We start from the raw sequence: 16,025 nt of genomic DNA, 5'->3' as shown, positions 1-16,025 counted from the left end.
ATGCAAAATAATGTATTTGTATATAAAGACATTTAAAAAATAAAAAAAATTCAGATTCAGGGCCTCTATCTTAGATCCCTTAAAGCAGAATCTTAGGGATAGGAGATGTGGAGAGGTGGGGACCTGCACATTAACAAGTATTTCAAGTGATTCTGGAGCAATGAAGTCTGTAAATTTTTGCATTAGGTGCTAATGTCACCAGCGGTAAACAGCATATTTGGAAATTTCCACCCTGCAATTTCCACCAAGCAGGCTCAGCTTATCCTCATTGTCTTGGAACATATTAGATGCATAATAAATAGCTGCTGATTATTTGGGTCATTTGGAGGACAGATGGAGGGAGAGAGGGCCAAAGCGGTGAGAGAAGCAGATCAGCTGGGCTAGATCAAGCCTAGGAGAGATGAGGAAAAGCACCTGGGAACAATGGGCTGGGCCCCTTTGCCATTTGCAGACATTCAACAAATACTATTTGTTAGGCATTAAATTCACGAGGGAATTTTTCTGTGTTTTATTTCATTTACTTCTTCAATAATCCTTTACAGACCCAAAGAGGTGAAGTGAGTAGCCCATGTAATATCATAATTAGAATTTGAACATATAATTGGGTTTTGAGCACTGAAGAATCAACCAGATACGAGGCTGCTTCTAATAGGATGGTGAGCACAACAGATTGTTTGCTCTTTTTCATATCTAGAATCTTGCAGCTCTGCCAGGATCATCCCTGTCTGATGTGAGTTATTAGTCGACTGCCTAGAAGCAGCTTGTCATATACCCTAACCTGGATCCCGCCAAAGACAGATCACAGCAAAATGTGATTTTTGTTTTCACAGCAGGGAGAGTGTTTCCCAGCTGACTTTGCATAGCACAAGCTTTCTAAAGGCCAAGGCAACTTCCAAATCTTCCGCATCTACCAATTCTGGCTCTTTGTAGCTTCATCTGCTAAGTGCTTTTCTGTTAGTGCAGAAGGAAAATGAAAGTAGAGGAAAGAGATATCCTTAGTTCAGGGGTAAGGTAATGAATCGTTCAAATAAATTCCTTATGCATGCCCATTTTTCAGTAACCTCATCCCTGGTGTTGCGGAGGGGAATAGGGAAAAATCAGAGGTGTATATTTTGTGCCCAAATGCTTGAAAGTCAACAAAACGGCATCTTTGTTGTCCACTAATATTAACTTGATCTCTCGACTTGTGGCCTTCCCACCCTTTCCCACCTGCCCCCCCCCCCCCCATCATTTCCGAAGTAGCCATTTTGCAGATTCCAGAGGATGGGAGCTGGGGCTGGACCCAAACCTCTGCGGAGCCAATCCGAATCAGTAGCCCCGCGGCTGATCTCCGATTTGACAGCAACCTAGAGGGACCGGAAGATGGGAGGCTGGGTGTGCCAAACTCCATTAGCTAGGGCTGGGCCTCCAGGACAGGGGCTTTGGAGCCAGCTGCAGAGCTTCTCCCTTCCCCACGCCTCTCCGTAAGCAGCTGCAAGTGTGGTTAAATAGCCACCAGCTCCCCGGTGTGTAGCCTGCGTCTCAGGCTACCTTCCCGACCTGCGGCCGAGGTGTCAGCGGACATACTTTTTATTTTTGTCCACAAAATACCACCTCTTCTCCGAATCACATGTGGCCGGTTTTAAGTCGATGACAACACAATCAAGTCCACCTAAACCAGTTGCTGCTCAAGATGAGATGCGGTCGGGTAGCACCTGCGGGGTTGCGGGCTGGATCCCCCCCAGTTGGGGGCGTGCAGGAGGCAGCCAATCAAAGATTCTCTTGCATCATGGGTGTTTCTATCTCTGGCTTCCTCTCTGAAACCCATAAACATATTTTAAAAATATAAATACATAAAATACCCATGTTGTAAAAAAAAGATGAGATGCAGAATCTCAGTCGGGCCCAAGGTATGTAGGACGGATCTAGCAGCCCCGGAGTCCTCGTTCCAGGCTTCCTCCGCCCCCACGCAGTTGTCGCCAAAGCCCGGAGAGCGGGATTTCCCCGAGGATCAGGACGGCGAACGGGAGCGGCGGCGCGGCCGGGAGCAGCGCACGGGGCATGCTCAGTGGCGCGGCCGGCTGGGTGGCCCAGCAGCTGGACCCGGATCTGCTCGGCGCTCGGCGCGGCGGCGACGTGAGCGCGCAGGGGGGCGGCGGCCTCGCCTCGTCTCTTTCTCTGCGCCTGGTCGGGTGGGTGACGCGGAGCGCGAGAGAGATGTCGGATTTCGACAGTAACCCGTTTGCCGACCCGGATCTTCAACAACCCCTTCAAGGTGAGCGTCGCCCCCAGCCTCTCCCGCCGCCGCAAGGTGTCCTTGTTTGCGGAAACCGACAAGTTCCTTCGCGCCCACCGCGCCCGCCCCTCGGCTGCTCTCGGCCGCCTCGACTGGGGCTCCGGGCCGCGGCGGCACTCCTTTTGGGGTTCGCGCCCGGGCCCCCGCGTCACTGGCTTGGGGGTCGGAGCGGAACCTCTTCCGCTCCGGGCCCGGACCCCCTTCCCCACGTCCCCGACGGAGGAGCGTCATGCCTGGCCCGGGAGTGGGCCCGAGCGCCCGGGGCCTCCCGGCCCTCCTGTCGGGAGCGGCCCGGGTGGGGAGCCCTGGCAGGTGGGAGTTGTCACCTGCCAGGCTGGCTCCGGCTGGCCCGGCCCCGGTCCGGGCGGCGGCGGAAGGGGAAGGAAGGAACATACCCTTCAAGAGGGTTGTCATGGGGACCCGAAGGTGGCGCGCGAGGAGCTCTGCCTGGAGTGATGGCCGAGGTGTGTAGAAGAGGTGAGGGCACCGAGTACGCTGCAATTAAAAAAAAGGGGGATGGTGGTGGTGGTGGTATTTTTATTTCTTAAACTTGTGTTGCGCTCAGAGATACTTGTGTGGCGCTGCCACCCCTCTCTCGACATGTAGGCTGAGGCGGAGGGTCTGCTATCGAAGTAAAAAATGAACACACCTGTCAAAGAATAGTGCAGGCGGACGATCACCTGCCCACCTAGCTGCTCCCGGGAAGGGGAGCGCCGGGCTGTGTTCCAAGCTCCCCGTGCGTCACCGGTCCTCTGGGCTGTATCAGGATACAGTTCCCTCCCCACGTGAGCTCCCGTCCTTCTCGGAGGCAGCCTCCTTCATCAGCCGCAGCCCCGGGAGGGTCTGGCTCAGGAACGGCCAAGGGAGGAGACGGAGGAGTTCATGATCTGCGCTTCCCTGAGTGCAGTAGCTAAACGAGTAGCTCCCGAAAAGCACACCGGGTTTGTCCATGAGCTCCGCTGCCTAGGACGCGAAAGTTGTTCCCAAATGCTGGTTGGAAGGGAAGTCGTTTCTTAATTTCCCTTGGATATAGGCAGTAGTAACCTGAATTCGTAGTCTCACAAGATGAAATCATAACTTTAATTTGTGGTCACGTGAGTGCCACCCTTGGTTTGTTGAGTTTACATTTCTTCTTTGTACTCCTGGTTTGATCTCTGATGAAGAATCTGGAAGAGAAAAAAAATCCCAATTTTGATTTTTTGCCTGATAATTTGATGGAGGATTGTGTTAATTAGATGACCCTGGTTATAATTGACAATTAGACGCACTCTGTATAAACGTAGAATGGACCCATTTGTCACTATCCTTTGCCTCTAATTTCACTTGAGAAAATTCTGTGCAACTGGCATGGAACTTTCAGGTTTTTACAGATGATATGGTTGCATTTTAAGGAGATTTTTCTCACTCAGAAGTGTAGTATGTAGTGTCCTATCATTCCATGTTGTGGAAAATCTGATTATTTAGTCATAGAACTTCTAAAGAGAGATTTCATAACTTGCAAAATGGGTGTTATTTTAAAGTTATAATATTAAGAACCTGTTAGATTTTCCTTATTCACTTAATTCATTAATGCTATTTTTCAGTGTCTGACATTGTGGCTATCAGTTTCCTATTTGGTCATTCCATTTCATACCATATTTTATATATCTGGTTCTCTTTTATTAAAATTTTTTCCTTTATATTGAACTTATTGGGGTGACAGAGGTTAACAAAATTATACAGGTTTCAGGTGCACAATTCTGCAACATGTCATCTGTACACTGTATTGTGTGTTCACCACTCCAAAGCAAGTCGTCTTCCATCACCATTTATCCCCCCTATACCTTACTCCACCTCCCCCTACTCCTATAGCTGGTGTTCTTGCTATTGCACGACATTGTCTTCTTCTTAGCCCAGAATGCTCTTTTGTGACATCTAGTGTTGCCATGACACTTTCCTCTTCTGCCACACATAAGGTTTCTGTACTAATTCTAACCCCCAAAATAGTTTTAAATACTCATTGATAGTGGCATAAAATTATAAACTTTTTGTTCTTTATAAGTGGATGCACACAGAGGATAATTTTTATTCAGGTTCATAAAATATTTCAAGGGATGGATAATTTAGGCCTAAAGAAGACCTGATTGCACACATGTTCCTGTTTATGGTCTTTCCTTGTTTTTATTGACAGTCCCAGCACAGTGTATCTGACCCTTTATCTTTCCATTTGTTTCTAGCTGCCCTTCCTCTTTCAAAGTCAAACTTGACATCTATAGCATATTCTTTCTTCCTTCACTTTTGCCTGCCTTCTATGTAAATGCCATTTTTGAAATAGCATTTCTGGTCCTCTCTACCTAAATATAAAAAGTTTCTAGATCCATCTTTGTATTACTTTATAATCACCTTTCTTTTCAAATATGTTAATATTTTCAATATTATAAAATAAAGTTCATATTTTTAAAATATATGATATTTTATATTTGGCAACTACCTAATTTCTTGATTAAAAGCTACTTGATTTCCATTGCTTTTTCAGAGTTTTAAAATATTTCTTTTGCTTCACTTTCATGTTAGGAACACTTTTTTTTAAAATATATATATATTTTATTGATTTTTTACAGAGAGGAAGGGAGAGGAATAGAGAGTTAGAAACATCGATGAGAGAGAAACATCAATCAGCTGCCTCCTGCACACCTCCCACTGGGGATGTGCCCGCAACCAAGGTACATGCCCTTGACTGGAATCGAACCTGGGACCTTTCAGTCCGCAGGCCGACGCTCTATCCACTGAGCCAAACCGGTCACGGCTTAGGAACACTTTTTGTCAGCATCTTCATTTGAGCCATGTCATGAAAATAATTTCTGATGATATGTCTTTAGGTAATGTGACTACAGTGGTTTACTTGATTTTATTAGCTGTTGTAAAGTTATTTGCTGGATTCAGTTCATTTTTTTGATTGATTGCTTTATTTTAGGAGTTGTTAGGCTCAGTTAATAAGTTTATGGCATTTGATTAATTTTCATTGTGCATCAAGAAACTTGGAATAACTGGAAATGTATAATAATCTGAAAAAAAAGATTATTATATGGTCGTTTTTGATAATCGAATCTTTAGTAAAATGTGGTTTTAAAGCTAGAGAGGAAAACATTTTCTGTATAGTCAATGTATTTATTGAGTAATTGCTGAATGTTATTTATTCTTTTCAGTTATCATTCTTTCAACAACTATTAAAGAAACATTTCTATTTTTAAGGATATTAGCCTAACATGGCAGCAAACATGCTTGGAAAGTGAAATAAAAGGAGAGAGTTTAATAACCAGAGGAGAGATCAGTAATATAGGATCTTATAAGTCAGTGAAAGAGTGTATGAGTACAAGTCATTATGAGTGTAACTTGTTCAAAGGAGGGAACAGTAAGTGGCCAGAAAATTTTCATGTCTCCTAATATGATTTAGTATATGGTATTAATGTGCTAATTGATTGTATTAGAAAATTCACTGTAGAAATAACAGTTAATGTAATTTCTTAAAATAGAATAAAAATCTCAAAGTTGGGAAAGGAAAATCTTAAAATGTATTTAGTTAGAGCTTATTCTATGTATGAAAAAAAGCCTAGATACATGCTATTTTACATTTGACAATGACCCTAATTTCTTCTTGATTAAGAACCTTTTGATTTCTATTGCTAACTTGCAACTTGCTCATTCTTGTTTTTTTTAAAATCCTCACCCGAGGATATTTTTTTCCATTGAGGGAGAAGGTGAGGGAGAGGAAGAGGGAGAGGGAGAAAGAGAAAGAAACATCCATGTGAGAGAGACACATTGATCGGTTTCGGCCAGCATCAGCCCCTACTGGTCCGGGATGCAACCCAGGTGTGTGCCCTTGACTGGAATCGAACCCGAGACCCTTTAGTGCACAGACCAATGCTCCAACCACTGAGCAATCCTGGCCAGGGTTTGCTCATTGTGTTATATCCAGGTGTAGGTAGTGCAGAATTGGCATTAGAACTTAGATCTCCTGATTCCAAGTCCACTGCTGATGGCACTCTATTTGGTTGCACTTTGCACAACAGAATTCTTGTTTTGTATTTGGTGCATTTGATCTTGGCTTTGTCACTAACCAACCATGAGACCTTGGAAAGTTACTTAGCCACTCTACATCTCAGTTTACTATTCTGTAAAATAGGATAATGGTACCATTACCTTCTCCATAGGATTGTTAATAGGATTAGATGAACATACATTTAGCATGTAATAAGTGCTCAATGCATGATGGCTTTAATCTGATAATAATAAGTAGTATTAATAGTAATTCAAGGAATTGTATTTAATTACATATAACCATATTATTCTTAGCTTATTAATTTGGTGAAGTTCATGTTCCTTTTGACTCTTCTAGAGTGCTAGTAGTAGTTTTTTGGCAGGTCATAGTTGAGGAATTAAGGTAAAAAATAATGAAGTGGTTTGCCCTGAGTCACCCTGCTAGACTAATTCCAGGTTGTCTGAATTCTAATGCTTTGTCACTGCATATGCTTCCTCTCTAATTAAGTAACTCTATTAAAATGGAGCACAATGTCCATTTTGTTTTGGCCTCAAAAATTAATTCTCTATCTCTTAAACATGGCTTACAACTCAGCATTCTTATTTATGTTATCTTTTAAGTTATAGTAATGTTGAAAGTATTCTAAGAATTTAGTTGAAGTTAAAAATTGAAAACCTCGTCATTAAAAAGTGACCCATAATTCAAAGATGTTACCTATTTTGTTTTCATCTACAGTAAGTTGATGTCACTCCTCCCTTATCCATTTAAATTTTAAGATTGGAGATATTTTAGCATTAGGAAAGGATTTTGAGTATTTCTTCTGTAATAGTTTAACATTGCAAAGTTTTATCTTTCAACATTAATATGGACATAGTGATAGTAGTAGTTATGGTATTTTACATTCAGATCAACTGTGTAAGTTCCCACTCGTTTTTCTTAGGTTGATGTTTTTAAAAAGCATGTGTTCTGCTGCTGATTATATCTCATCAAATTAAGATGCATTATTATTTACCACTGTCTGTTATCTGTCACTGTATAACAAATAGTCCCAAAATGCAGTGGCTTAAAACAATTATTTGCTTACTATTCTCTTGCTTAGCTGGTCAGTTTGTTTACTTTTGAATGTTAGTGGTTGAAGTCATTCAGGTGGCTTCAATCATCTAGCCCAGCAATTTTCAACCGGTGTGCTGTAAGAGTCTTTAAAATATGCAATACCTGACTATTTAGTCAGAGGCACAGACCCCTTTTCCCTTAGATTGTCAAATAAAAAAAAATGACAACAGCCAACACAACAGTAGTCCTCTGGCATGAATGCCCTGTCTTGAACCATAAATGTATAGGTCACATAATAGAATTGCATCTTATTGGTCATGTCGCATAATAAGGTTGCATCTGATTGGTTAATTCTTGGTACCAGAAATCCTTATATACAAGTATAGGCACCTGATTTTTTAAAAAGTCACTTTGGAGCAAAAAGGGGAGGTAATTACTATTATTATTATTTTTTTTTTGTAAATCAAAATTATACCTGTTTTTTGTCAGATTGGCAAAAAATATAATTTTTGTGTTTGTGTGCTGTAGAATTTTAGTAATTAGTTTATGTGTGCCATGAGATGATGAAGGTTGAAAATTGCTGATCTAGGCCCTTCACTGAGGCTGGATTGTTTAAGATGTCCTCATTAAAGTATCTCACAGTTACCTGGGGCTGTCAGTGGGGGACAGCAATTGGTTCTCTTTCATGTGGCCTCTCTACTAGGAATAGTTTAGGTGTTTTACATAGTGGCCACATTGTTCCATGAGGGTAAGAGCTGAAGCTGCAAGGCTTCTTGAGTCATTTCACTTCAGCTACATTGTTAGTCAAAACAAGCCACAAAGCTAGCCCAGATTAAAAGGAGAGGGGAGGATTAGATTCCACTTCTTGATCAGAGCAGCTGTGTCCCTCTTGATACAGACCTAGGACCTGGAAAGATATACCCAGAATCAAATGGTGAGACAGTTACAGGATAACCTCAATACACACTTCTATTCAAATAGGGGAGGAGGGGGAGGCACTATTGCTGGTCCATAGCAAGTCTGAAATCCAGCCAGGTTCCTGTATTTATTGTCCCCTACTTTAGGGGCAATGAGTGTTCCTTGATTAGGTACCACTTCTACTACCTGGAAGTCTTTCCTTAATCTGTTCCTTCTGCTTTTGGCTCCACCTTCTGAGAAGTCATTTTCCTCTGTCATAAATGACCCCTGTTTGCAGCTGAGTCGCATTTTCAGTCAGCTTCCTGTATTTCATTGGCCATTCCTATGGCCACTGTATTTGTTATACAGTGACAGATAACAGACAGTGGTAAATAATAATGCATCTTAATTTGATGAGATATAATCAGCAGCAGAACACATGCTTTTTAAAAACATCAACCTAAGAAAAACGAGTGGGAACTTACACAGTTGATCTGAATGTAAAATACCATAACTACTACTTGGGAGCTCAAAAGCCTCTTTTCATTTTGAAATGTCTCAGTTCCTTTTAGTTCAGATTGGCACAACTCTCTTAACAATTTCTTGTTAATCTTATCAGGGTTCAAACTGTACCTTAAAACACATCCATTATTCTTTTTGAGACAATTGTTTTTATGTAGGCTAGATTGTCAGGGTGCTTTGGATCAACACTCTTAAGTTATTTAGAAAACCTTTTGTCTAGGTTGAGCATCTCCTATGGCCAGTGAAAGCTCTCAGGCAGGAATAAAGGGAAGCTGCTAATGGGGGTGGGGTATTTTTTTTTTTTTTTACCAAACTAGTATTTGAACACAGTTTTATTTTGGTCCCATGAGTCTAACAATAATCATAATGGAGATGATGGTGACTGAAAAATTTTGAAAGTAAACTCTTTTACTGATATTACCAAAACAAAGTTTTTGTGTGGCTTTTTTGGGGAGTACAATTAATATTTAGTAGTGCTGAATGCAGATTCAGGACATTTATTGGATATTTTCTTAATATGATTCACCAGTGTGATATAGTTTCTGAGAAATATATATTGGATTAATGAAATTAGTGATCATTTTAAAAAAAATGAAAGTACAATATTCTGTTCTGATCTATCCCACAGGTATGCCAAGTACTTATTTAAAGAGTTGGTTGAACAAAGTAGAATGTGCCCAGAGAAGAAGTCAGAATAGTCATGAGTCTGGAATCAAGCTCTAGGAAGAATAATTGAAGTTTAGATTACTCAGTAGGTTTCCGTCTACAGAGGCTAAAGGGAAGTACAAGACATTCAGATACTTGAAAAGTCTTGATTGGTTGAGTAAATAAACCTGATTTTGCTTCAGAGGAAAAAAAAGATCTAAGGCTAATTGTCAGAGCTTACATTGAGATACTTTTGTCCTAACAAAGATTTAAAAGCATCTGTTAGAATAGCCTGACAATGCTTTTTTTGGTAATGGAGTTCCCCAGTACTTGAAGGAATTCAAGCAGAATTGGGATGACCTATCAGAGATGCTGAGGTAGAGATTTTTTTTAATGTTGTTTTTGATTTTACAGAGGGAGGGCGGGGAGAGGAGGGGGAGGGGAGGGAGGGGTGGGAGGGGGAAGGGGAGGGGAGAGGGCGCACAGTAATCGGCTGCTTCCTGCACACCCCTACTGGGTATTGAACTTACAACTCGGGTTGTGCCCTGACTGGGAATCAAACTGGTGAACTTTTGGTGCATGGAACGATGCTCAACCAACTGAGCCACTGCGGCTAGGGCTGAGGTAGAGATCTTTGTATCTTAAGTTTTTTGTACTTTGAACTCTGTAATTACATTTTTGTACCAGTGTGGACCATTTTGTGAATTAATAAACTCTTATCTTTTAATGTGTTGGTATTAGGATTGAGTCTGATCATCTCAGCTAGAAAGGAGGCTTCATGTTTTAGGGGCCTGCTATGCCCTGAGCCTCAGTTTCTGCTGAGGGAATAGCCCTTAGTGGTTGCTTACACAAAGGTGATCATGTCCTCTGTTGTGTGACCCTTGCCACACTGGCCTCAGCTGACTGGTCTTACCAAAAGTACCTGGCCCAAGAAAAGCCAGTCTCTGAGCTGATCAAAAGCAAATAAAATTGTTTAGTCCAAAAATTTTGCCCCAATAGGAACAAAGATAGCTAACTGTGCTAGCAGGAAAGTGAATGAAAGCACGGGGGGGGGGGGGGGGGGGAGAGAAAGAGAGAAAAGTCAGGTAGTTGTAGTGGGAATAACTGTGGAAAGACATGAGGAAACACACCGGAGTGTTAATCATGAAACACTAGAGTAGAAATCATCTGGCCTGGACTTCTGAGGGTTATTTTCTAGAATTCTTGTCCCTTATTAGAACTGATCTTGAGCTACAAGAGATATTGCCATGTCTTGAAGAATTCCAACTTCTGTGAAACCTGGCATCTTTTAAAAAAAATAATCCCTCCCTTCCCCCAACATTTGAGGTGACCAGAATTTGTTTCATTCAACCAGAATTGCCAAAAGGTAATGCAAGGTAACATTTTCTTGTGAAAACCATGATAGAGTTAAATCTGTATTTAGACTTAATATAGATCTGAATGATAGAGTATAGGTCTACATGATAGAATTAAACCTGTATTTAGTTTTTGGTGGTAGAGATGTTTTTAAATCACATAGGGGAAATTTCCCAACTTTTAATAGGTGTGGGAAGTAAAAGATGAAGTGGAGGGTGATTGGATTTGACTTTGTACCAAGTCTTATCACTTTATGCATATATACATAGCCCATGGACACAGACAATAGTGTGGTGAAGGCTTGGGAGTGGAGGGTGCGGGGCAGAGGGGGTCAATGGGAAAAAAACAAAGGGGACATCTGTAATACTTTCATCAATAAAGATAAATTTTAAAAATATGTTTTTATTGATTTTTAGAGAGAGAGGAAGGGAGAGAGATAGAAACATCATCGATTGCCCACCTTCTGCACGCCCTCCCCTGCCACCTCTAGGGATTGAGCCCACAACCAGGGCATGTGCTCTGAAGGGGGATTGAACCTCGATCTCCTGGTTTCTGGGTCTATGCTCAACCAATGAGCCATGCAGACAGGGCCAAGTCTTACCACCTTTATTTTGTTTCTTTTGTTACTTCTGAGACAGCCTATAACTTCTGACTTCACATGGTAGACCAGCATGGAGCCCCTGTTCTCCTCCCCTATGCAAGAACTGCCACAAGAAGTCTTTGTAGACCTATACACAGAGAGCAATCCAATAATCTCCTTCTCCCTGGTGGGTGCTTTTAAGAATTAGTAATATTAGTTTTTCAGTTGATGGATATTTGGGTTGTTTCTACCTTTTGACTATTATGAATAGTGCTACTATATGTATTTGTGTACAAGGTTTTGTTTCAACACATGTTTTAAAATCTCTTGGGTATATAGCTATGAGTGGAATTGCTAGGTCATATGGTAACTGTTGAATCATTTGAGGAACTGTTGGACTGTTTTCCAAAGGGGCTGCACTATTTTACATTCTTGCCAGAGGTAAATGAGGGTTCTGCTTTCTCTACATCCTTGTCAACACCTGTTATTATCTGTTTTTTATTCTAGCCATCCTAGTGGGTGTGAAGTATCTCGTTGTGGTTTTGGTTTTCATTTCCTTGATGGCTATATGATGTTGAAGCATATTTTTATGTGCTTATTGGCTATTTGTATATCTTTGGGAAAATATCTTTTTAGATCCTTTGCTTATTTTAAAATTGGGTTGACTTTTTTGTTATTAAGTTGTAAGAGATTTTTATATATTCTGGGTACAAGACCTTTATCCAGGTATATGACTTACAATATTTTTTTCTATTTTTTGATAATTGTCTTTTTACTTTCTTGTTAATGTGCGTTGAAGCACAAAAGTTTTAACTTTGATTAAGTCCAAATTATCTGTATTTTGTGGCTTGAATTTTGATATTGTATCTATGAATCCTGTGCTAAATCTGAGGTAATGAAAATTTAATCCTATGTTTTCTTCTAAGAGTTAATAGTTTTAGCTCTTTGAGTTAATTTTTGTTTATGGTGTGAGGTAAGGTCGAACTTCATTCTTTTGTATGTGGATATCCAGTTATTCTAACACCATTTGTTGAACAGACTGTTTTTTCCCCCCCATTGAATGATCTTGGCACCCTTGTCAAAAATTTCTGTACTTTTTCTTAATCTTGCTAAACAAATGGAATATTTTATCTAAAAAGCTCTTTATATTTCATGCAGAATGGCTCCCAAATACCTGATGATTGTCCCCAGAGTATATATATGTTAGCTTGCCCAGCTTTCAAAATTGCCAGAGCTAGTGTTGCAACTGCTTCTAAATCTCTGCTTGCTTTAAGATGTTCTTTTTTTAAAAGAAACAATGTGATAAAGGGTTTTACACTTGTTTTTAGAATATAATTTTGAACACACTATCAATATTACCAACTTGATTTTTCTTTTTCCATAAAAGAAACACTTCCATTTATTTTACAAAATACAGATGAATTACTGAATACATATTGGAACCTCTTAAGCTAATAAAGCAAGGGAATAAGTGTATTATTGTAATGTGTTTTGCATGAGTGTTGTGAGATCAAACATTGAGTATTGGTGGGATAAAACTGGAAGAAGGGATTTGTAATAGCTATACACTGATAATTTTAACTTGATTGTTAAGTTAAACAAGGAAAGATAAATACAACACTTGACTGCAAGTGACTTAGTTTGTGTAGCTATTAAAGGTTTTTGCTTATCAGTCAAAACAATGGATATTGTAGAAACATTATTACACAATAAATACAGTGGCCTAGTTGTATGCATGCTGTTGGCAGCCATTTTACTTGTGGGAATCCTCTAATGGTGGTTAGAATCCTCATATGGGGATTTGGAATAAATATAGAAAGTGGTGAGAAATGAAAGTGGAAAGTGGTGGGAAAAGAGTAGGGATATTGGCTAGTCATGGCCAGGAGTTGGTATACTAGTGTAATTTTACTACCATTTAGCAATTTCCCTAGAGCTGTTAATACTTGTTTTAGGTTGATTTAGTCAATCTTGTCATTTTATTTTTTGGCATCTGAGTCATAAATTTTAGTGAATTTGCTTGCAAGTAAGTGGCATATTGTAAAAATGCAAATTAATGTATTTTCAAAACTAAAAACAAGTATATTACATGCTTTTTCTATTTGATTAAAACAACTTTTTATGGAAATGTTTATATTTGAATCTCAGGGGTACTTAACCACCATGTAGAGTTGAGTTTTCAGGAAAATATTCTATGAACTATATGTATTGCAGACAAACATTTCTGTGTCTTTAACCTGGTGTTAGGGCGGTTAGAGGAAGGAGTAAATGAACTTTGCAGAGCTTTGTCTTCCACTAGCAGAGGGGAGTAGGTAAAAGGGTGGCTCTAGAACCAGGCCGCCTACCAAGTTTGCTTCTCTTACTTCCTAGCTAGGTGACCTTAGGCAAATTACTTAATTTATCTGCCTTCCATATATAGTTGTTTTGTTTGTTTGTTTGTTTTTTACATTTTTTACAGTTCCAGGAGTTGTTTCTTCCCTGCTGAATCAAGACAAAGATGGGAAGCTCTTAAAATAACAGTGCAAGATTATCTTTGGTTGCAACATGTGATTATTTATCCTCCCTATTTCATCCCTAAATTGCCTATATTTTCTAAGGCAGACTGTAATTTTTATTAACTTTTGGGTATTAACAGAAATAGTAACAAAGACAAAACATACAAATTATTGGTTGTCTTACAAAGTTTAGGGCTTTTTATATATCATAAGAACTGAGGGTAATAATGAGAGCTGTTTATTTTTATGACAAATTACCTTGTGATGTAAGTTTTCTTTAAATGTTGGAAAGTTGTGCACACTTGTTTTCCAAAGTGACTATACCATTTTATATTCTTGCCAGAGGTTCTTTTTATGATATTTGAGTCTGTTCTTAATGTTATGATTACTTTTTGAAGTCATGGAAAGCTAGCAGGAGGTGAATTCTGGTCTCACAACTGGAATTCTGAACATTCCTCCCTCCATCCCCCCCCCTCCCCAGATATATTGTTGTAGAGAATGCTTAGATTTGGTGGTACTATGATTTTAAGTACTGACCTGGGGAGCTTACCTACCAAGTTATCAAGAGTAGATTATTTGTTTAGTCAGAATTTGTTTCATAAGAAAATCTTCTATGAACTATACATTTACTCTTAAGTGGAAAAACTACATTTAAAAGTTAAATACTTATAATATGACCTAATTACTGAGACCTTTTAAAATTTGTTCACATAATTTTGCTTGGCACATTTAGTGGTATTTTGGTATTTCATATATTAAAGGAGCAGATGACATGATATACTGTATATAGAGAACCCTAAAGATAAGTGAATTCAGTAAAGTAGCAGGATACAAAAGAAATATCAAAAAATCAGTTGCATTTTTATACACCAATAATGAGCTCTCAGAAAGGGAAACTAAGAAAACAATCCCATTTACAATTACATCGAAAAACCCCACGTAGGAATAAATTTAACCAAGGATGTAAATAGCCTATACTTGGAAAATTATAAGATACCGAAGAAAGAAATTGAAGATACAAATAAGTGGAAGCATGTACCATATTCATAGATAGAAAGAATTACCATCATTAAAATGTTTATACTACCCAAAGCAATCTATGGATTCAACGCAGTTCCTATCAAGATACCAATGGCGTATTTCATGAAACTAAAACAAATATTCCACAAGTTTATATGGAGCCACAAAAGACCCTGTATAGCCACAGCAATCTTGAGAAAGAAGAACAAAGTTGGAAGAATAATTCTCTCTGATATCAAACTACTATAAGGCCATAATAATCAAAACAGCATGTATGCATGGTACTGGCATAAAAACAGACGTATAGATCAATGGAACAGAATAGAGAACCCAGAAATAAACCCACGCCTCTATATTCAACTAATATTTGACAAAAAAGGCAAAAACATATAATTGGGTAAAGATAGGCTATTCAATAAATGGTTTGGGGCAAATTGGACAGATACATGCAAAAAAGAAAAAGAAACTAGACCACCTTCTTACACCATTCACAAGAATAAATTCAAAGTGGATTAAAGACTTAAATGTTAGACTAGAAATCATAAAAATCCTGCAATCTCTGGGTGATAAGAGTCAATAGGCACTGCTGATTTTAAGTTCACCTTCTTCTTTAGCAGTCATTTATCTAGATGGTAAGAATTTATCCATCTTTGTAATTCCTGTCCCATAAATCATTTCACCAGTCATTCATTGTCCATTCCCAAGTGTTTTTTTTTTTAAATTTTTAAAGACCTAAAATATGCTCTTTGATTACTTAGAGTATAAATCAAACTTAATATACATTTGTTCTCACATTAATCAAATCTGACATGAGCAGGTTTGTATTTTGAAAAACTCCCCATTCTGGTTTATCATGAAGAATAGATTGGGGAGCTGGTCAGAAGATGGGAAGAAGACAAGTAAAAAGGCTATTGTAATTTACATGTGAGAAATACTAGCATCTTGATCTAGGGTGGGGGGGCAGGTGGAGAAGTGGATAGAAAGAAAGGAAAAGCAAGAAAGGAAGGAAGGAGAGAGCTGGGGCTGATAGAAGCTTGAGGGTGATATATGGTTGAATGAATGTTTTTGTTTTTATTTGATTGTGTGCATTTTAAATATGACTGGGACTTGAAATGTAGGTGTGAGCCATCCTATTGAGAGGAAGCAGTTGAACATAGAGAAAAGGAT

General features: G+C 39.3%; 1 protein-coding gene and 1 long non-coding RNA gene across 2 annotated transcripts in view; one reads left to right on the top strand and one right to left on the bottom strand.

Annotated features, from left to right (window-relative positions):
• Positions 1–2,045: 2,045 nt before the first annotated feature.
• Positions 2,046–16,025, top strand: part of SCAMP1 (secretory carrier membrane protein 1) — a 66,228-nt gene continuing 52,248 nt past the window's right edge. Inside the window, 2 exon segments of the mRNA XM_014451414.2 lie at positions 2,046–2,238; positions 2,240–2,254. Coding sequence (XP_014306900.2) covers positions 2,197–2,238; positions 2,240–2,254 — 57 coding nt within the window. The 5' untranslated portion in view covers positions 2,046–2,196.
• The window catches only part of LOC111825082, a 35,548-nt gene continuing 22,318 nt past the window's right edge, over positions 2,796–16,025 (bottom strand). The window contains exon 2 of the long non-coding RNA XR_002828188.1: positions 2,796–3,441. This is a non-coding gene — a long non-coding RNA (uncharacterized LOC111825082). The remainder of the gene's footprint in view (positions 3,442–16,025) is intronic.

The sequence above is a fragment of the Myotis lucifugus genome, unplaced genomic scaffold, assembly GCF_000147115.1.
Source record: "Myotis lucifugus unplaced genomic scaffold, Myoluc2.0 scaffold_0, whole genome shotgun sequence".
In the NCBI taxonomy this organism is placed as follows: Eukaryota; Metazoa; Chordata; class Mammalia; order Chiroptera; family Vespertilionidae; genus Myotis; species Myotis lucifugus.
Note: the sequence above shows the minus strand (reverse complement) of the source record. Positions and strands in the feature narration are given on the sequence as shown.